The sequence below is a fragment of the Poecile atricapillus genome, chromosome 13 (assembly GCF_030490865.1).
Source record: "Poecile atricapillus isolate bPoeAtr1 chromosome 13, bPoeAtr1.hap1, whole genome shotgun sequence".
Taxonomy (NCBI): Eukaryota; Metazoa; Chordata; class Aves; order Passeriformes; family Paridae; genus Poecile; species Poecile atricapillus.
In genome coordinates this window covers 6,904,727-6,925,676 of record NC_081261.1, presented here as the reverse complement: position 1 = coordinate 6,925,676, position 20,950 = coordinate 6,904,727, and the positions used below count along the sequence as shown (strand labels likewise).

At 46.7% G+C, this 20,950-nt stretch overlaps 1 protein-coding gene and 1 pseudogene across 1 annotated transcript; both read left to right on the top strand.

Moving 5' to 3' along the window:
* The first annotated feature begins 8,320 nt into the window (after positions 1–8,320).
* On the top strand, positions 8,321–9,683 carry LOC131584097 (neuropeptide Y receptor type 2-like). The gene has a single exon (XM_058848865.1). It carries the CDS (start codon positions 8,334–8,336, stop codon positions 9,507–9,509), a length of 1,176 nt encoding a protein of 391 aa, XP_058704848.1. The 5' UTR covers positions 8,321–8,333; the 3' UTR covers positions 9,510–9,683.
* Positions 9,684–14,923: 5,240 nt separating this feature from the next.
* LOC131584232 (E3 ubiquitin-protein ligase makorin-2-like) lies at positions 14,924–18,543 on the top strand (annotated as a pseudogene).
* The last annotated feature ends 2,407 nt before the right edge of the window (positions 18,544–20,950 follow it).

The window sequence follows — 20,950 nt, the reverse complement described above, 5'->3', positions numbered from 1 at the left end:
CTCGCTTTTGCCTAATAAAAGCCCAACCACTGGGAAAGGCTTTTGAGCTGCAAAGATCCTTTGAATGACCCCATCATATCTGGAAGGACATGAGGCTCCTGGGACACCTGTGCAGGATACCCGTGGGCATCCAGCCTGTGTATGAAAATACCCCAGGCTTGAGATTACAGAAGTGCATGCAGTGGGCTCTGGCATCTCTGCTTGGGGCTGCACAGCCTTCCACACCCCAGGACAGCACACCATCTCTGTATTCCCACATTCTCTTCCTTCCGAGTGTTGCTGGATGGGGTTTGGAAGACACTCAGCTGCTTTGGGATCTGTAAGCTGTGTGGGGAGGTTGTTTTGCACCTTGGTGTTCAGGCTGATGCAGTTGGTGCAGTGACTGCTCCTCTGAACCCACCAGGAGTGTGAGGGGTCTGGCACTGCAGCCCCCAGGTGTCTCTTCCCTGTGGAGAAGCCAAGGCTATGCTGCAGCCACTGCTGGCTATAATTCTGTTGTAGCTGGGTGAGATTAGGCAGACTGGCAGGCAGCCTGTGTCTGTGCACTGTGAGAAGAGCCTGGCTCCCAGGGACAGGGCATGGGAGCACCCAGGGGCTGGAGACCAAACTCCAGATTGGTGGGTACCATTTGGGATGAAAGTCCAGGTGTGCTGAGAGCTCAACTGCACCTTTTTGCACTGCTCTGTCTGGTTGAAGAGCTGAGGTGATGTTTTGGAGCAGAGCAGGCTTTGGTGCTCCACTGGACCCCTTAGACCGTAGGAGAGGACATCCTGGGGACTTGCACTGACTAATCCATGATTTAAGAGTTTGTATTTGCTATAATCCAGCAACGACCACGTGCCAAAAATGACTGGAATTCACCCCATTATCCTGATGAAGCCTCACAGCTTCAGCCTGCACAAATTTCTCTCCTGTCAATCACTGCCTTCTCCCCAGGCATCTTATTTCAGCCCTGGGAAGAGAAGAGTGGGGAGTGGTAGCAAAGGAATCTGGGGAGCAAGCAAGAAAAATCTCACACAGAAGAGAAAGGAGGAAGAAAATAATCTTGACCTGAAGATAAATGATCTCCTCCCTTGAGAGGAGGAGTATCCATCCACTAGGAACAGGGGGAATAGCATACACCACTCACTTTGCGTTAGCTGCTCTTTGCCTCTCTCTGCAGACCACTGGGAGACAGCAATGGCTTTTTCCAAGCAGTTTTGTCTTGTCCTGCTTCCCTCGACTCCCAGATTTCCTGAGTTGTTAAATCAATAGCCTCAGGGGGAGAAGACACGAAACTCCCACAAAAATCCAGTTAGCACAGCTGTTGGATTTCATGCCTAGTCCTTTCCTTTCTGAAGGGGAGACAGACACAGGAGGGGGAAGGATGGGACTTCTGAGGACCCTTGTCCAAGTCTTGGGTTCAAGTGTCACTTTCCATGTGATTTCAGGAATGTTCTCATTCCCTTTTTTCTGCTGAGCCATTAGAGTGTTTTCTTTTTCCTGGTGTATTGTGACTTCTTGGCACAAAGGGGTCGTTGAAAAGCTTCCCTGTTTCTGTTCTCACAAAGAAAAGGAGACCGAAGTTCACTATGGGGGTAAACAACAAGACTTCTCTGATAAAATTCCAGCTGTAGGTACTTCAAGTCTAGGAGAGGTGTCCTTCCTCTCAGCCTGTGGGAGCAACTCCTAGCCCAAATGAGCTGCAAATTCACACATTGCCTGAGTTGGAAATCCTATGCTAAGAATACACATGATTTTTCCTTAAGGGCAAAATCTTTGAACAGGCAGGGCTTATCTGTGCTTATCTGCTTCCCTGTGTTGCCTTTAGAGTGCTTTCCTGGGCTCCAGCAAGCTTGGGTTTTGCAGATTTGGACACAAGGACGCTGCTTTTCTGTCTCTCCCTCTTTCTTGCTTCAGGTGTCTGGACAAAGCTGAGCATCCTAAAATTGAAAGTCACTCAGTTTCCATGTCCACAATAAATCTGGCTCTGGAGCAGACCAAGCCACTGCCAGGTGGTTAAACCTTTCCAGCATTACTTCTGTTTGTATCTCTGGAGTCCCTGAAGTCCCATCCCACAGCTGCAGATTGCTCTGTGCACTGTGCAAACACTGAGAGGTGGGAGCAGGAAGGTCTGTGTAAGCTCTGCTGAGCTGCAGGACTTGCAGACCTCTTGCTGTAGGGGAGATCCCCCTCTGGACATGACTGTGCCAGTCCCAATGAGTTTAAAGCTTGAGGAGATGGGACAGCTGTGGGGTGAGGGCAGATAACACTTGTCCAGGTCCGTGGTGTGGACGGGGAGCAGAGCTCCAGCTCCCAGCACTTCTCCCTGGAGAGGAAACTCGATGTGGTGGAAAAGCTTCTCTCTTCTCGATGCAAGAAGCCCCTCAGTGGCTGAACACTGTATAAACAGCAGCAGCAGGCTCCCTCCCCCTTTCCATCGCTGTTTGTTAAACACACGCTCTCTGCCTTTCTCTCATTCAGGAGCGAAGACAGCATCCAGCTTCGTGAGACAGGGCTGTCAGTCGCCCTGCGAGAGGAAGCTCTCCGGGTGCTCAGGGAGGGGTTCCAAAGCTACTCCTGGCGATGAAACACTCTCCAGCAGCCCACATCCTCACCTGACCTCTTCTCCGAGGACAGTTGAAGAAAAGTGCTTTCCACTCCTTTGCCACAGGTGGACTTCCAGAGAGTGGAGAGAACCAAGGGCTCTGTTCCGGCCAGTGATGAGACAGTGACTGGAGGTGAGTGGCTCGGTTCCTGGAGGAGGAGAACACTCTGGCCTTTGCAGGTGGGTCAGGGAGGGCTAATCTGAGCAGCAGGGCTGTGATGGGGCCAGGTCTTGTCCATGCCACATGGTTTAGGCAGAAAAGGTCCAAGCATCTTTGGGAAACTGGATTTGGGGACTGACAGCCCTGAGAGCTGGAATAGAGAAGGAAAACAAGAGGTACTGTCAGGAGAGTTTTGAAAGGTCCCTGAGCCAAAGCAGGGAGTGTGGGAAGCAGGATGCTGAGTGAGAGCAGTCAGGAGAGCAGGTTGCTCCAGGGTGCTGCAGAACCTGGGCACATACAGCTCCAGAGGTGCAGGTGTGGGGCTGAGGTGAGTGGCTGTCTGAGAAATCTCTCCTGCAGTCTGCCTCCTCGTGGCTTGGTACAAACCTCTGTCAGCTCCTCCATGGGACTGCACACGCTGCTGGCACTCTGCTCTCTACCACAGATCAGCATCCTCGGAGAGGGAGATGCAAAGGGGGATATGGGATACAGGAGAAAAATCAGTGCTTGTTTTCTCTTAGCACCCATTGCATGTTAGTCCTTGAGCAGAGAAATCCTCTTATAGTCCTGCTGCAGATGCATTTCACCTACAGAGCTTCTGCTCTGTCCCAAAGCAGGATATTGTGTTTTCTCCCTGTTTGTTCTCTCAGTGAGTTGTTATTTCCCTCTGCTCCTGTCTCACCTATCCCAGACTCTGTAAATTTCAGGATTTAACAGATTCCCCAGGTTAACCAGGATCCATCCACCATGCCGTCTCTTCCTTTCTGCAGCCCCAGCAACTGGGGTGTCTCCATTGCTGTGTCACCCATTGATCTCTATATCCCGGCCAGCCTTCCTCTGTTCCCACGGCACATCCCACAGGGCAGAGGGCCCTGCACTGCTCCCCGCTGCTTTCTGTAGGATAAATTCCCATGACAAAGCATGTATCCCTGCCAAACAGATCTCTTCTCACCACCTCCTTTTTCATCCTGTCCTGAGCTGGGTGATTAGGGCATCCTCATTGCTTCATCCTCTTCAGAGTCTTTCATGGCTCCAGCTCTAGGCAAGGACATGAAAATATTTAGTGTGAGGAGCCACAAGAAATCCCTGGTGTATCTCCTCATCCTTGCATTTTGTCTCCCAGTGCCAGTTCTATGCTGGTGTCCCCCAGAAGCAGTTCTGGATGGCAATGAATGTCTGATGCCATGAGGTTTCTGCACCTGTGGCCCTGAGCTGGATAGATAACTTACAAAGCTGCAGCAGATGGTGGGCAGGTCAGAGGGTCTTCCCTTTTGCTGGAGTATCATAGCAAGGCAGTCAGGCCTTCATGGGAGATGGAAGGAGCTGGGATAATTTCTATCTGTTCTTTGGCTTCAGGAGATCATCTAGAGCTGCTGTTTGTCCTGAAATCTGTCCACTGCAAACAGAAGACAAAATTCATTCCAACTTCATCAGTCACATTTTGCATTTTCATGCAGATCCTGAGATCTATGTTCAGGTTTTATGCTGAGATGCAGAGTCCTCTCTGGTGGTGAATGCAGGAGGCTGGAGTTAGAAAACTTGGGCTCTGCCCAAACCCTGCAGTGGATGTACTGTGTTGTCTCTGGCAGGCTGATTAACCTCCATATCCCCATTTATTGTGTTGTCCTCCTTTAAGTGCTGTGCTGTGGGGTGCAGGGACACTGAACACTGCTGCCCCTTGAGTATTGGAAGGGAACATAAAGGTGGTAGAAGGTGGCTTGTCCCAGGGTGACCACCAGCTTCTCGTGATGAGGGATGGTCTCAGACCTCCTTGTCATGGATGTCTGTCTGGATATGGGTCTGGGGATGAGATGTGTCAGTGCTCCTGACTGGGCTGCTGGAGATTAAGGGATTTGGTGGAGTTGAGCTGCTTTGGAGGAAGGACAAGGATGGAATAAATCAGTGAGCCAAGCCATGGAATTATACATCAGCCTCAGCCCTCACACTCCAGCATAACAAACTCTGTTTTCTCCAGCCCCCTTCCCACCCCTCCAGCCTTGTTTTCTGAACTCTGCCAACTTTTCAGATGGCTCTTCCAGGTCTGGATGTATCTCTTCCAGTTTGGCTGAATGCCTGGAGCTGCAGCAGGGACATGGAGGGAGCTGGGGAGCCCCAGGAAGCAGAGGTGAATGAGTCCCAGGGCACCTGGTCTAGGGCCTCTGTAGGAATGGATTTTGGAGCTGTCACTTTGGTCACTGTCCCAGTCATTGACAGCAGTGAAGGGCTCCTCTGTGCTACTCCACTTCCCGAAGGCTGAAGCCTGCTTGCACAGCGAACAGCTCTGTCCTGCTGGGAGACATGCCTGGGTCCCAGCCCTGCCTCAGGCTGAGCCTCAGCTGGAGCAGAGGGTGAGGATTAGGCTTATCAAGATGACAATCAGCCTGTTTCTGCATCCCTTCATGACAACTCATCACAGAGGAAAGGACTTGGGTAGTATTTCTGCCTCCTCCTGGTCTCCCCTGCTGCTTTCTTGCCCCAAAAGCAGTTAGCTCTCAGTTCCAAGGATTTTTTCAATCTAGTCTGGCAGGCCCATTAGGCACGTGGCCTGACAGCAGCCTACATATATGCCAGCACTTCCATTACTTGCTGGAACAGACCTCAGTCCACTCCTAGCAGCATCCCAGCGACCTCTGGGCAGCCCCTGGAGTGGGAACATTTATTATAATCATTTTGTCTCTTAATTAAAATGTTTTAATTGATTTGTAATTGTTCCCCTTTGGAGAAAAAAAATAAACCAAACAAAATCAAATAGTAACTCCATTAAGGCCATTTTGTTAGGAAGCAAAGCAGCTCCAGTAACCATGATGTTCCTGGCTCCTCTCAGCTGGTGGGTAGCTGCCAGTCTCCAGCAAAAGGAAATAGGCTGAGATGTGAGCATGGGAACTGGCAGCCAGTTGGTGGATGAGATGGAGAAAAAGAAGGCAGTGTCCACTGGTGTGGTACCAGAACTTGGGTACTGAAGATAAATGGAACAGGCAAGCCACAGGAAAGGTGATAACAAGTGATAAAGTAATGCTGGACAATCCAGAAGGTTTAAATCCCAGATGGGTGGCAAGCAGGGAAAGTACAGTCACTGAGAGTGTCCCTAGCACTTGCTCTGTTTCCTTGGCTGACCTTGCTCTCCTGGCAGTGGGGTTTGCTCAGGGCCAGCTGCAGCACAGGTGTCTGCCACGGGGTCAGGCTCTGCCAAAGAGGCTGTGACTGTGCCACCTTCCCAGGGCCCTGCTGTTCCCCTGCTCTGCTTTCCACTGCACCCATTGTATGGCATGGCTCTGAGCTCCTCTCTCCTTAGAAGCTGGATCTTCTCCTTGGTCTTTCCAAGGCTGGGGCAGGGGTGTTGCAGAGGTCTGAGATCACCCTTAAACAAGCCCTGACCCTAGCAGACCCACCCATTTTTATCTCTGCTTCCTACCCTCCTAGCAGTAGCTACATGGTGTCCACTATCTCACAGTGTCTGAGCCCAACAGCCTCATTTACAGGAACCATTGGCATAAATCAGTCCCAGTGAGACTCATCTCAGTGAGATGTTAGGCTGGCAGTTGGACATGGAGAGGGAAAGAGAAAGGGTGCCAGCAGGGGTGGTTTTACTGCAGGCAGCTCTTCTTCTGGGCCTCTGCAGGGTCCTGGCTTTGCAGCTGGCCAAGCAGATTCCTGAGAGCAGCTCCTGAGGGGGAATCACACCCCTTGCTCTGAGGAGGGGTGACAGGACAAGCAGGCTTGGGTTGCAATGTAATTGCAAAGCATTCTCCCTTCCCAAGTACAGACTGTCCTTAAACCTTTGGCTTGCATGGGACTTGCAGGAAGCCCACCAGCACCCTGTCAGCAGTGCTCACATCTTTTCTGGGACAAACCCAATTCTTCCTCGAGGAGCCTGAGAAGATACCCAGCAGTCTGCCTCTAATTCCCACTTCATTTAAGCCCTCTGCCTCCCTCCCTTAGTAAAAGAGCATTTTCTCCCCTCTCTGCAGGCCAGAGAAAACACAATGCTTTGCAGACCTCCTTGCTTGGGCAGAATGACGACTTTTGCTCACTTTTAAATGAGTTCTCCTCTGCAGTGGGAGTGGGGCCCTACTCACTGGGGAGCGGGGATATGTAAGGGGCCATGTCCACCCCTCTCCACAAAGCCCACAGCAATTCTGAGCCACGGAGGCTGAGGAGGAGCCAGTAACAGAGCTGGCTTTTCTCCTGCTATGCTTGGAATCAATGAACACCCTGCTGTGACAGCACTTTGCTGTTCCAGTCACACCTAATGCCAGCCAGGGGTTCCAGGCTGCGTCAGTTGTGGCCTCTCAGGCTCCCTGCTCCCAAAGCCATCCCACGCAGGCATTTGAGCACCACGTGGCAGGAGGCTGATGGACACTGCAGCTCTGGCTCTCGGCCTGTCTGTGCCTGGATGCTCAGCAGCAGCTCCGTGGGAGGCTTGTTCACAGCTTCAGTGGTTTATGCCCTGCACATGCATGTCCCTGTAGGAGCTCCCTCCTCTGCTAAGCCAGCGGATGCCTGGGTGTCACCAACACTGGGAGGACAGAGAGGTTCTTTTAGGGATCCTTGGCAGAATGAAGATGGCACTAAATCATGATGACAGTTAAAGCTTTGTTTCTTTATCAGGGTATTATGATTCGTGTAGAGCAGAATTTATGATTGAAACAGCACAGGATTTCTACAAGCAGAATCAACACAGTACAATCTACAAATGGCAAAATACAGAATTTATAAATAATTTATGATTTCTAATCACCTAAGAAATACAGAATTTAAAATACAATTTATAATTTCTAATCACCTAGACCCTCTTCAGATTGGGCCAAATCCTAATACATGGTTTGTGGTATCATTGTAACAATCATAATCTAGGCTCAAAAATTTTATAAAAGAATATGAGCCATTCACTGAATCCTTGGAGAAAGCAGAGGATGGTAGAGGTATCTCCTGGCCATAGGGTTCATGGGTCTCACTGTCCAGTAGTTTCTTACTTAGGCTTGTAACTGAGCTCTGTGTGCTGTCACACTTCCCTCTCCTGTGATGGGGACACAAACAACACCTGCCTGGCTGGATGCCTGTGACCTTCAAAGCCAGCAAAGAAGGCAACAATTGCCTGATGCCTGGGAACCTTGAGACTGGCAGGGAGAGAAACAAGAAAACTGGTTTGTGTGATTGGTTCACAAGATCTTGAGGGTCAGGGAATGACTATGCAACACATTTGATCAGTGATAATGGATCATAAAATGGCATTAGTTATGCTGCCCACATTACTGGGAGGGAGAGCAGACAGTACTGGGTGGATTGGGTGGTGGCATCACTAGCAGGAGCAGTGGCAGAGACTTATGCAGAGGCAGGGGGACACATATTTTCATCCGTAGAAGTGAGAAATAAGAAACAGAAAAAAACAAAACACTAGTGCACATTCTATAAATAAATAAATTGTTACAGGGAGGTAGAGAAGAACACCTTGACTTTGAGAGTGCCTTGTTATTCTCCTTTCCTAGTTCTTAAGGTGCTAGGGAATTTTTTAATTAAGGTGCATGGGAATTTAACCCATGCTCTCACTTCTGCTATGTCTGTGTTCCAGACCTCCTTCTCCTCCTTATGGAAAGTCTTGGGCCAGGCATGGGACCATCCAACAGCACATTCACCATGGAGAAGACAGCATTAGATGAGGAGCTGCCACATGGCTGGCATGCCAAGGACTTTGTCACTCCTACCCAGGATCTCTCCGGATCCCACAGTGTCATGATGGACAGCACCAAGATCCTGGGAGTCCAGGTCATCCTGATTGCTGCCTACTCACTCATCATTCTGCTGGGGTTCGTTGGGAACTCCCTGGTCATCTACATCATAGTGAAGTACAAGACCATGAGGACTGTCACCAACTTCTTCATAGCTAACCTGGCCCTGGCAGACCTGATGGTGGACACACTCTGTCTGCCTTTCACCCTAGTGTACACCCTGCTGGATGAGTGGAAGTTTGGAGCTGTCCTTTGTCACCTGGTTCCTTATGCTCAGGCTCTGAGTGTCCATGTGTCCACTCTCACCCTGACTGTGATTGCCCTGGATAGGTACCGCTGTATTGTTTTCCATCTGGACAGCAGGATTTCCAAGAGGCTCAGCTTCACCATCATAGCTGTCATGTGGCTGGCAGCAGCTGTCCTAGCAGGGCCTCTGGCCATCTTCAGGGAGTACCGATATGAGGAAATCCCATCCATTAACCTCAAAATGGCTGTTTGCTCAGAAAAATGGCCCTCTGGTAACAACAGAGATGCCACCATCTACAGCCTGTCCATGCTCCTCCTTCAGTATGTTCTTCCTCTTGCAATCATTTGTTATGCATACACCAGGATCTGGTTCAAGCTGAAAAACCATGTCAGTCCCACTTCTAGGAATGAAAACCAGTGCCGGAGGAGGAAGACAACCAAAATGCTTGTGATGGTAGTTGTGGTATTTGCAGTCTGTTGGCTCCCCTTCCACATATTCCAGCTTGCCATCGATCTTGATCTGGTTCTTATCTTCCATGAGTACAAACTCCTGTACACTGTCTTCCATGTTGGGGCCATGTGCTCTACATTTGTCAACCCCCTTCTCTATGGATGGATGAACAAGAACTACAGGAATGGCTTCCTTATGTTCTTCCGTTGCCAGAACAAGCCCGAAAGCATCCACACTGAAGGCTCAGTTAGAGGGAGGTCTTACATCTTCAGGGCCAACACCCTAAATGGGAGCATCAAACAGACTCCTGGCAATGGAGCACTACCCACAGAGGTTTAGGGATGGGACATCCACCTCCAGGATTCAGGCTGGCTGAGCCCAGAGACATTCTTGGGTGAATGCCTTTTTTTGACAGAACATTTATGCTGCCAATTATAGCTAGAGCAGCCATGTAGAAATACTAAATACCCCCTGTATCTCTCAAAACAATAAATCTGGTGTATTTTTGTCTGACCAAAGAAATTAATTTTTCCTTTCACTGCGTTCAAGTTATGCATGGAGATACATGAAAAAATAACACACAGAGAACGCTTTCATTTAGCCAGAAAAATACACCCTTCTTGCTATTTCCATTTGCCAAAGTGGGTTGCTCAACCTTTTACCCCCTGACACATTACACATTACAAATGTGGAGCTGATACTGTGTGTGATTGTCCATCTGTACATCTCCTAGCCAAAAGCCTTAATGATCCATCTTTAGTTAATGACTCCAAGGGGAGGGAGACCTGCACTCTGTTCTGCAAACACCTGCTTGTTAGTGCCATCACTACTCTGACCTGGGGAGAGAGTGGGCTGGCACAGATTGAAGCTGGGCAATCCATGATCTATTGCTCAACGTTTGCATAAATCTGCATTTGCAACCCACCGTTCAAAGTCTCAGGTTGCTCAAGTCCTCAGAAAGCCCAGGAGGTGGCAGTGGCACTACTTACCACAGTCTCCTTTACAAGTGTAGAAGCAGGCTTTGGGAATGCCTCATTAGCCAGGACTTGTGTGCCAGCACCCTGGAATTAGCAGGGCGGAGAGCAGGAAGGGAAGTAGGCAGTTTCAGTTTCAGTCCTGTTGAACAGCCCCAGCTGATCCCTGGCTCTTTCCTTTCCTAAGGGATTGGCAAAGCCAAGCTGCTGAAGACCCTAAGATGTGGGTCCTGGCATGCAATAACTTGACATATGCCAACATGACCAGAGAGGCAAAAAGCTGCCAATGAAACCATTCTCCAAGGCACTCAGAGGGTTTAAAGCTTTCCACTTGCTGAGGCTGAAGGTAGTATGGGTCTGTACATGGGTGCCTCCTTTCAGAAGACAGATGTAACCTGCTTGCATGGTTGTCACAGATGTGGTGTCCTCTGGCAGAAGACATGGATACTAAGGAAGATGTATTCTTTCAAACCAAACTCTATGTTCTCCTCCTGAAGCCTTGTGTCAGCTGGGGAGTGTATTTTTAGCACTGCCATCAAAGGAGCCTTGATTGCTACAGTGATCTTGGTGTCATCTCTAAAATTCTGTGTTAAAACTCAGATTGGAAAGTAACTCCCAGATGCAGGAAAGAGACTCAACAGACCTCCACATTAAAAATGAAATGAAGATTAAAAACTTTGATTTGTAGGTCTTCACTGAGGCAAGGGCAAGAGGTAAGAGGACCTGCAGTACTGAGTACACCGGCCTGGATCAGGCTGCTGGGCTGTCACATCTGGGTCCTCAAGAGATCAATTGCCAAAGGGCTTATTTGAAATTCTGCCTCCTCTGCAGCTTGACCTGCCTCTGGCCCTTGCTCTCGAGCTCAGCTTCCAACTGTCACACTAGATTTTAAGCTCTTTGTTTATTTCTGCTCTCTGATCCTCTGCTCCATTTTCCTAAATAGGTATAAAAAAGTTGTTTCTGGTTCCTTCCCAAGAGACATCAGTTCCAGGCAGGGGCTGCAGACCACACTTCACACTAGGAAGCATGGGCATGTTGATGCCTAATTACCTCCTCAGCACCTGATTCTGCAGATCACAGCCTGACTTTCTATCCAGGGAAATTCAGGATCTATGAAGATCCTATCAGGAAGCCATTGGTGTTCCAGTAAATGGGTCATCTGCTTCCTGACAGGCTAAGACATGACGGGAGAACAAGACACAAGTTAACCTTCTTCATGTGAGTGCTGTGGAGTGGCTGTGGGAGTTTGCTGTTTCATCCTGATGGAAGGAGGAGGATATTCTCCTCCACAGCACTGGTAAATTCTGTCCTTACTTAATGAGCTGGTCATTTCTACAATCCATCCTCCTGAGGAACTCTCCCCACCTTGCTATCAAGTTCCAAGATATAAGGAAATGTTTATGTTTCAAAAGTAGTTCAAATGGGTGGAAAGAATTCAACTATAACCAATAAACACTTCAGAAAGTGATTTAACACTCAATAATATAAGTCAGAGTAAAATAACAAATTTAGCAGTGCAAGCTTGGAAGCCAATCATAATGCCAGGCAAGATGGATGAGGAGCTAAATTGCTCTTCTAGAGGCCTTGCCAAAGGTTTTGTCCTGTGACACCACACACAGTATCTAACTGCAGAGCAAGGCAGATAATGACATTATGAATGACTGTTTAATTTTGAGCTCAGACTTTTAAACTAAATATGGATAAATAAATAAACAGATCCAAGTTCTTCAAAAATAAATACTGGCAGTGGCATGTACAGGGCAGAGGGATTTTTATGCTGGAGCAAACTGAGAAGGGAAAACTATTTACTTGAAAGGTAACAGCAAAGTTCTTGTTTGCTCTGTTTAATACACTTGTGCAGTTTCACTGATAGATTTGTGCCAGTGAGCTCACTGTTTTTTCCTTGCCATTGGAAAAAGTTACAACCTTCCACACCCATTGCTGGCAAGGAAACCAGCTCTTAGCTGTGCATAGATGTTCCTGTGGAAAACTATGATGCTTCTATAGAGGGAAAGTGGCCTTAGTGTCCCGTACCAAACAGAACAAGAGCAGGTGAGGAGCAAGGAAGCAAAGCTGCTTAACAAAAGGTGATCAGAACAGATAAAGAGTATGTTTTGACTATTGTGACTGCATAGAAGACAAGAATTAATTTGTTTCCATGAAACAGAAATCTCTTGGAGATGAAGATTCCCCAAATATTAACACTGTGCTAAAAGATGGCCTTACTGCCATGATCAGCTCCATGAAACAAAAGACCAGCAACTTTTTGAACTATTGAACTATTTAGAGCTCAGGACATGATCGTGCTCTGTGGGTGTCAAGGGCATATACTTTATTAGTTACAGATAATCTTGGAGTCATCTTCCCACTGCCTGTTCCTTGCCAAAGGCACATCCATGACTGCCTGGCCAGCCGAATTCCTCTCAGCAGAGCTGGCCCTGGTGTTACTGGCATGGGACAGAACAACTCCTGTCACTGGCACAACAGCTGACAGGGATGAGGTATTTCATTTCAGAGCTGGAAACATGGTGACAGAAATGAAAATGAACAAGTGTTACATCAAAGCTTATCTGGTGACAGTGTTGTACCTGGTGGACAAACGAATTCCCTCTAGGGCTCTTCCTGATTCTTGCTCACATCCTTCTCAATATGCTGCTTCTCTGAACTGACCTGAGGATATTTCAGAGCTTTTAGGAAGGAGATTCTGAATTCCTTTAGAAATGTCCTATTTCTTATGCTAGGATGCACTTTCTGGTCACATTATACAAATATTGTATTATAAAATGTACCACTGAACGGTTCTTAATTGCCTAGAAAATTACCAACTTTGAATAGACACAACAGGTGGCAATGCCTCTAGCTATTCCATGTAACTATTCCTCACATGCCAGTCAAATCCAAGAACAGCTGTGACAACTTCTTAGTTTAAAACCAGCAGCATCAATAACTGTTGTTCCCTAGAACAGGATGCTCTAAGAGCTCTTGAGAACCAGAATCTCTTATCAAACTTCCAGCCTTGACAAAGCACATTGAAATTTGCAGAGCACAGGCTGTGCTTTGGACACAGAAGCCTTTCTGAGCACTAGAAATTTTGCCTCTAAAACACTTAGCTTGTTCTGAAAATCCCTTCCCATTTAATTTTCAAAGCATACACGTCTGTAACACAGTAATGCACGTACAGAGAGCAAAGGTTTGGGCTTTTTACTTTTCCTTTTCTTAAGGCAATATATACAGCTGGCACTTCAATCAATGCAAGGTGAGCTGGGTCCTTTGGTCAAGGCTCTCTCAGAATCAAAAACATGACATGCTCCTGCATTTGCCTGTGCTTCATCCTGCTCTTAGAAAGGCCAGATTCAGCCTCTCATGGCTGTCTGCCCTGCAGTAGTTGGTGCCCTCTCCCATTCTCCATGGAAGCCCAAGCAAACAATGTTAAATGGTACATGTTTTATTCAACATACCCACAAATATATCAGCAGAAACACTGCTCTGAGCTTTGCACAAAGGGTCTATAGGGAAATACATACTAGTCCAAGAAAGGAGCCATTCCTCTAACATATGCTAATATGCCAGAGGGGCTGGAGCAAATTCTGTTCTGCTGAAGGAGATCTCAGACAGTTCAGCCTTTCCCTTGATATCAGGTGTTAATCTTATCATTGTTACAGTTAACATGGTCCAAAACCAAATTAGCCTTTGGGCAGGAGCTGGGGAGTTGGCACTGTCTTCACATGCCTTTGTCTTTCAGTTCTGTTATTGTGTGATTCCACCAGGGTCTCTGAATGTGCTGGGTTTTAAATAGGGCCCCATAATCAGCTACTCTGGTGAAAATCAGGAATTACTGCAATAATCTGGAAAAAAAGAAAGGATTCTGGGTTCATATGGGTAGGCAGAATTTGGTCCCTTACATTTGAAAAAAACAGAGCTTTGTCTTCCTTTCAGTTTTCCCTTATCTATCTTGAGATTCTTCGAGTGCCAAAAATAATATTGCATATTACTGCCAGAACATTTATCTTCATTTTGAGCTCATTTCAGAGACAGGACTTGTTCAGGAGAGCCTGGGAGGGGACAAAGGCTAGGGTTTTAAAGCTCATCCTTATCTCTATTCTCAGTGGTTTTTAAGTTAAAAGACAAATCAGAAAAAGACAAAGTCACTCACGCCGAGGGAGGTACCAATTTATCTCCAGACAACACAACCTCTATTTAATTTTCCATCCCATCACCCTTTGCCAAAGTCTTGTATGTACACCAGGCTGGATGAGGCTGGGGGAGGAAAGCATTTTTCTGCTGCTAATAGCAATACCTTAGTGTCACTCATGATTTATAGCTAGCAAAGAATGCTTTTTCTGGTCTATGTTCTGTTCACTGTAATGAGTTGAGAAGGAATAGTGCAGATGCCTCATGGAGCTCACAGGAGGAAATCTTCATTAGTCCAGCCCTCTCCAGTGTGGTAGCAAGGACTGAGAACATTAGAGGAGAAACCCTCTTGTTTATAACTAGCTTATTGAAGTGCACAGGCATGGAGTTGTCACTGTGTCGCTCTGCTAATGTGTCACAAACTTTCAGACACTGCACATCTTCAAGATTCACAAGCAGCTCAGCCACATGGTGCTTCTTGCTGGTGTGTGGAAGGAAGAAGGAAATTAGGGGACAGAACAAGATTTCAGGATATTCAGGAGAATATGAACCCTTGGATGAAATCTAAAGGTTATATTATTCTTTATGTAACCCGGGGTAGATTGTTGGCTCTACTAGGGGCAGGATCAAAGGGGAATGAACTTTGCCATGGCGCAGGAAGAACAGAGCATCGATCAAATTAGAGACAACAAAGAAATAACAGAAAACTTGGATCTTTCATGTTCAGTACTCTGTTGTAGATTGAGGCAATAAAAGATGCTATTTAGGGAAAGCACACTTGCTTGGCCACTTTAGTGGTCCATCCCCCTCATTCCTCTAACAGCAGCCACAATTGTTGTATCAGCTATGTTAAACTGGACATCCCTGCCTAGGGCATTTAGTGGCCATGTCTAGACTTTTTGTTTGTGATTTTGTCTAATTGCTGCCTGACTCTGACAATTCTGTCTGCTTCCCAGGGCAGCCAGTTCCAGAAGCTCACTTGCACAGTGCAAAAAAGCACTTCCTTTTATTTGTTAAAACCAACCCTCTGTTAGATTCAGCAAATGCCTGTTGGTTCCAGGATTTCCTGAACAGCAGCTGAACCAGAGCTTACCTAGGGTCTTCTTCATTTTACAGATCTTGGTGCTGGTCTAATTTTTCAGCATTCTTCTCTCCTAGTTCAATTAACGTCTCCTAAGACAATTTCTTCATTCCTCATCATCTTGTTTGTCCTTCTGTGGACCCCCTTTAGTTCCACAAATACTACAATGAGCTGAATTTTGCTCCTAATTCCTGTGGAGGAGTGGGATCTATCAGCTTTGTTTTGACCTTGCTTTGGATCAACTTTTCAGTAGGTGAGGAGGAAGGACACCTCTTGAAAAAAATGTCAGGCTGCCTCTCCTTGGCTGCAGTGTTGCTGTATTCTTAATGAAATCCCATTACACTGGTCACTGAGTCAGTTCAGAGAATCATGAAATGCATCCCCAGTTTTGTTTTAGAAGATGAGTCAAAAGGGCAGTCAGATCCCTTCCTCACCCTAAACTCTGTATGCAATAGATTTATCCAGGGGCAAGACTGGAGTCTAAATGATCCTGATATTGAACAAGTGTCATAGATCACAGCTTCATCTGTCCATTCCATGAAACTGAAAAATGAGGAATTATGCATTTCAGGAAAAGAGTGATGAGGTATTGTTACTTGGCAACTGTAGCTCCCACATATTTTGGAAAAAATTGAGAACATCCTGTACCTCAGAGAAATCAACCAGCTTAGGTGAGGAGGAAGGGAGCTGGCAGCAGATCTCTAAAACTTTGAGCTGGAAAGATCTCGTGGGGTTTGTGGAAGCAAAAATTGCTTTATGTCTTCATGCTCCTCAGCTTGTCTTCTCAACGTGACTGTCTGCATCAGTTTCTGGGCTCTTCATGGTGAACTAATCCATTGTTCTGCCATTTCTGTCTCGCAGAGGCATTTCACAGCCATCTGAATGGGCTCTAATCCACCTGCCAGCTGCAATCAGCACACAGCATGGCTGCACTCCTGTCAGCCAAGATTTGAGCAACAGAAACAAAAACCTTCAAAAGAGGAATCAGCAAGAGATCTGCATGTGAAAACTGGGGAAGGGGCAGTCAAACCTAGGGGCTTGGTGAGTGTACACACAGGAATAGCAAACCCAGGCAGTGAGGCCAGGGTAGTTTGACGTGCCCCCTGCAGTGGCAGTTGACTTCAGACAAGAATTCAGACATGATTATTAAAATAATAATTTAGGGCTTCAGTTGCTGGGAGCCAATCTCCAAGGTTGAGCTCAGCAGATGGCTGTGTGGCTGGACACCAGATAATGCATTGGTTCAGCATTTTTGGTCCAGTTTTGTTACTGACAACTTTGCTGTGTGAAATCCCATTTCTCTTTCCTAGGTTGCATATAAGAATCTATTGGTTTCAAAGAGCAGATCTTAAGTCTCCAAGACAACCCTGCAGTAACCAATTACATAAAAGTAAGATAACAAAATTACCATGGCAAGAACTGATTGAAACGGTCTGTTGCTTCAAGGAGTGCAGCAACAGGAGATTGCTACAGTGGCAAAGATGTCTTATTGCGACTTACTGCTACAGTGGCAAAGATGTCTTTGCAAAGTCTGCCTGGCGCTGCAGTCTGTTCTGTGAAATTCCAGTTGGCTTCATGAAAAAGCAATAGCTGTTGGGTTGTTAATACCCAGTAGTTCATTTGGAATCCCAGTTTTTCTAATAACATCATTAAAAGGACATGAGCTAACCTCACTGCAACCCAAGCAGTTAGAACAGCCTGGCAAGAGCCTGTCTCTGAGACACAGCTATTAAAGCATTGCTCACAGGTCTCCCAGAGAGTGGGGAGAGGTTCTGGAATATTTTCATCGTGTGCATAGTATAAGAAAAGATCATAGGAAATAAATGTGAGGGAGATGGAACTTCTTTGGCTAATCCATTCCTGATCACAGGGTGTCTAACATCTTCCAAAGCTCCTGTGATGGTGGTTTCATCTGCTCCCCACACAGTCTGATGTCAGCCCTTCCTAATTGTAACCAATGAATCTACCTTACTGCAACCTACCACTTCTTGTCTCCCAGAAGACACAGATAATAGTTTATTACCTTCTGTACTGCACTTTTACCTATTTGAAGGGTATTATCATGCATCTCTTCCCCCACACTAAATAAAATAGTTTTTGTCTGTACCTCCTTGCAGGGCTTATTTGCTGTACCTCTGGTTGTTCTTGCAGCTGTTCTCTGGACTCTCTGTGTTGAGCAGCCAGATGTCAGGGGCCAGGGGCCAGGCAGCACACTGCCACGGTGAGCACAGAGCAGGTGATGTGCAGGTACTACCTGCAGAGTGTGTTGGGGGACAAACAAGTGTCTGTTCTCACATGATTCGCCTACAAGCAAATTCTCCACCATCTCCAAGTACTGCCAGAAGGGACAGTGTGCCTACAGTGACTGGTACAGGTGATCTGATGAGGCTCAGAGCCCCGGGGTGCACCACAGCCACTGTGCAGCCCCTGGCAGTCCCCAACAGCCCCTGAGTGTGGTCCCACCACCACATGGAGCAAGTAGAGTAAGAGGATGCTCAGGGACAGAAAAATGTGCGGCTGGAGTGAAGCAGAAGTCCAGTGCCCTCCGAGTTGCTCTGTGCTGCAGTGACCAAAATAACAATCTGGAAGTGAAGCCTCATTACTACTTGGAAGCAATTTGCAGTGGACTGGAAGATCTGGGAGCTTCTGTGGTGACAGGGAGCAGCTGTGTCCATACATGGTGGAAAGAATGTGGCACTTGGGAGAGTGGGTGAGATACGTGGGCTGCAAGTGCTTCACCCTTTCAACCTGGAAGAGAAGAAGGCTCACAAGATGATTGCATGGCAACATTTGAGCTTGATATGGAGAAGGCCTTTGCTTTCCAGGCCAGCCAGGTCAAGGTGTGCAGCACCTGTATGGAAGTGCTGTGTGAGAAACCACCAGACTCTAAGAGGAAGTTTGGGATCCCTTCCAGCCACACATACTTCTTGTCCTGCATCTGGCAGTGGAGATGTGCCAAGTAGTTCAAGAAATCCATCATCAAGTCCTGTCCAGAGTGCCAAGTAATATTCAAGTTTGTCATTCCCAGTGTGTACTGGGTAGAAAAGCAGAAGAAAAACGAACTGATTAAAGAATTTAAGCAGAGTGGGGAAAAAAGTCCTGCAAGTACTTTGAAAAATGAAAAGGAATGCACTGGTTTGGAGGAAAGTGTTTTGGAAGGAAGTTTTGCAGGGAACAAAAGGGCTGAAGGAGGTAACAAGGATCTGCAGAAATGTTAGGTTCTCTGAGCAATTGTTCTGTATATTGGAATGCACAACAGGGAACTACTCTTTTCCAAACACAGTGACTGACTCTACACTATGGCAGGAGACCAGGGTCTTTGTTTCACTGTCAGCTGAGCTATTTCCATGTTCTGACTCATCCACGGCTGTTTCTACTCCGGTAAAAGCAGCAGCATTTGCAGCAGTGTTCAAGCCCTCACAGGTGAAAACAATTATGAGGCAAAATTTTCCCTACAAGTTGCACTAGCCATGTGGAGTTTTTCACTTTTCTCCTTGTGGGTGTTGCCTCATGTGTGCAGCTCTGGGTATGTTCACAGCATGACCATGGTTCTCTAGGACAGAGGGACACAAGTGACAGAAGGCCACAGTGATCATGTTCAAACCAGCCTTTCCTCGGGAACCTGGTGCCTCACAAATTGTCTCTGAGTCAACCTCAGGACTATTTCTTGCACTGCCTTCACCTTTCTGCACTCCCCATCCCTGCTGTGAGTGCAGCCGTCACTTCCTTCTCGCTGTCCTGTGTGGTTCCTGCTCAGACAACCTTTAATTGCTACTTCTTCCACCTTCCCTTGAAGAACAGCACTTACGTTGTATTTCCTTGTCGATAGAAAGTATAATTATTTTCAGCTACTTCTCTCTTCCAGCTTTGTTAAATCCCTGATGGGCTGATCTCAGACTGCTGAGTCTTGCTTTCCTCTTCCATGAGACAGGACAAGTGCAGCACCCAGAGGCTTGTAAATCCTGTCATCTATGCTGCTGCAGTAAAAAGCATTGTCATTGAACACATCTTCCAATGATTGTGTTGCCATCAGCTGGGGATCTAGGAGGCAGATCTTACTTGGAAAGTGCTGCTAAATACCCAGAGAAAAGCAAATTTTGAATTCTCAGGGGTAAATATTTATTCCAGACTCTCAAAAAAGTAGTGATTTGTGAATCCAGGTGCAGGAGGGTTTTTAGGGGTGACAGTGCCTGAAATTTTTCAGCAGATTTTTTTCCTCTTGTTGAGACTTCTCATTAGCAAGCACTAAAGCTCATGGGGGCAGCTACATGGGTATCATGTCAAATGGAGGAGCTGGGGCAGAAACTCTTGTTGCCCTCCAGTGCAATCATTCCTGTTTTGTCTCTTCAAGTTCTGTTTCAAGTTATGGATGCCCCTTCGATCCTTATGGGGTCATTCCATGAATGAATGAGCCGCTGCTTTCTGATTCTCAGCACATATTTCCCATTTTTTACAGTGTTCTCATCAGGTCTGGTCACATTCTCATGTATTCTGATATTTCTGGTACTCTGCACCATCTTAGGAGAAATAAATTAATAAACTTCCTTGCATGCACACCTTTCCCTGCGCCCACTTAAAAAACAGTACTGTGGCAAAAATTCTTCAGTTCTGCATTCAGATAACCGGTGATCTATGAAAGCAAGTTACAAATGAGGTTCCTAAACAGAATTTAATATAGCATTGCTATTACAGTGACTGTAACACAGTGCAGATTTGATGTTTCCCATCCAGAGTTACATGAGTGTGCACCCTTATCAGACTATTTGATTATAAAATCCTTATCTCTGTTGCATTGTAAGCATTGGGGTAGCTTAATTTGCTGGTTAATAAACTCTCTTGGATGTCTATAGCCCCTTTATAACATCTAGGACTTCTTGAGTTTCATGGTTACCACAATGTTATACAGGGCTCATTCCTTCTATTCACAGGTCATTGTGCTAATAAATATGAGATAGATGCCTTTGGGCATTAACAAACAGGTGCAGCCCTACAGTATGACAAGGAAATTATTTTGGCTGGGACTTTCCAACAGTATATTATCAGAGGGGACTGTATAAACAAGTCAGGGCTTGTTGGAAGGAAGCGTGGGTATGGGACTTCATTCCTGGCTGTCATCCTACTTCACAGTCCACAAAACCAGTGGATCTCTGAAGGCTGGAGGCAGTTTGCCTGTGTGTCTCTCTATGCAAACTGTGCTACTGAGGGTCTGTTCAGGGACTCTCCAGAGCAATGAATATGCCAAGTCATTCCAAGCTATTATATGAAAAGAGACCCTGGCACCAAGTTCTGCTTGCCAGAGACTTGCAGATATTTAAATGCGGTCATACAAGCCAAGATACAGCTCCAAGCTCTTTTAATTCCTGAAATGATCAGACAACTGCTGAATGTGATAAGGCAAGGATTTCAATACAAAATGGACTGGGGAACAGGGAGGGCAGAGGAGAGAGACAGTAGACAGATACCAGGTAGGAGGTGCGTATGTTAAAGCTTTGATGTTCTTCCCTTCAGCGGAAAGAGTGGAGCTGAGATTAGCAGCATTGTGCTCAGTAATGGCATTATCCTGCTCGAAACACAGGGGGAAGCAGTTGTTCTGA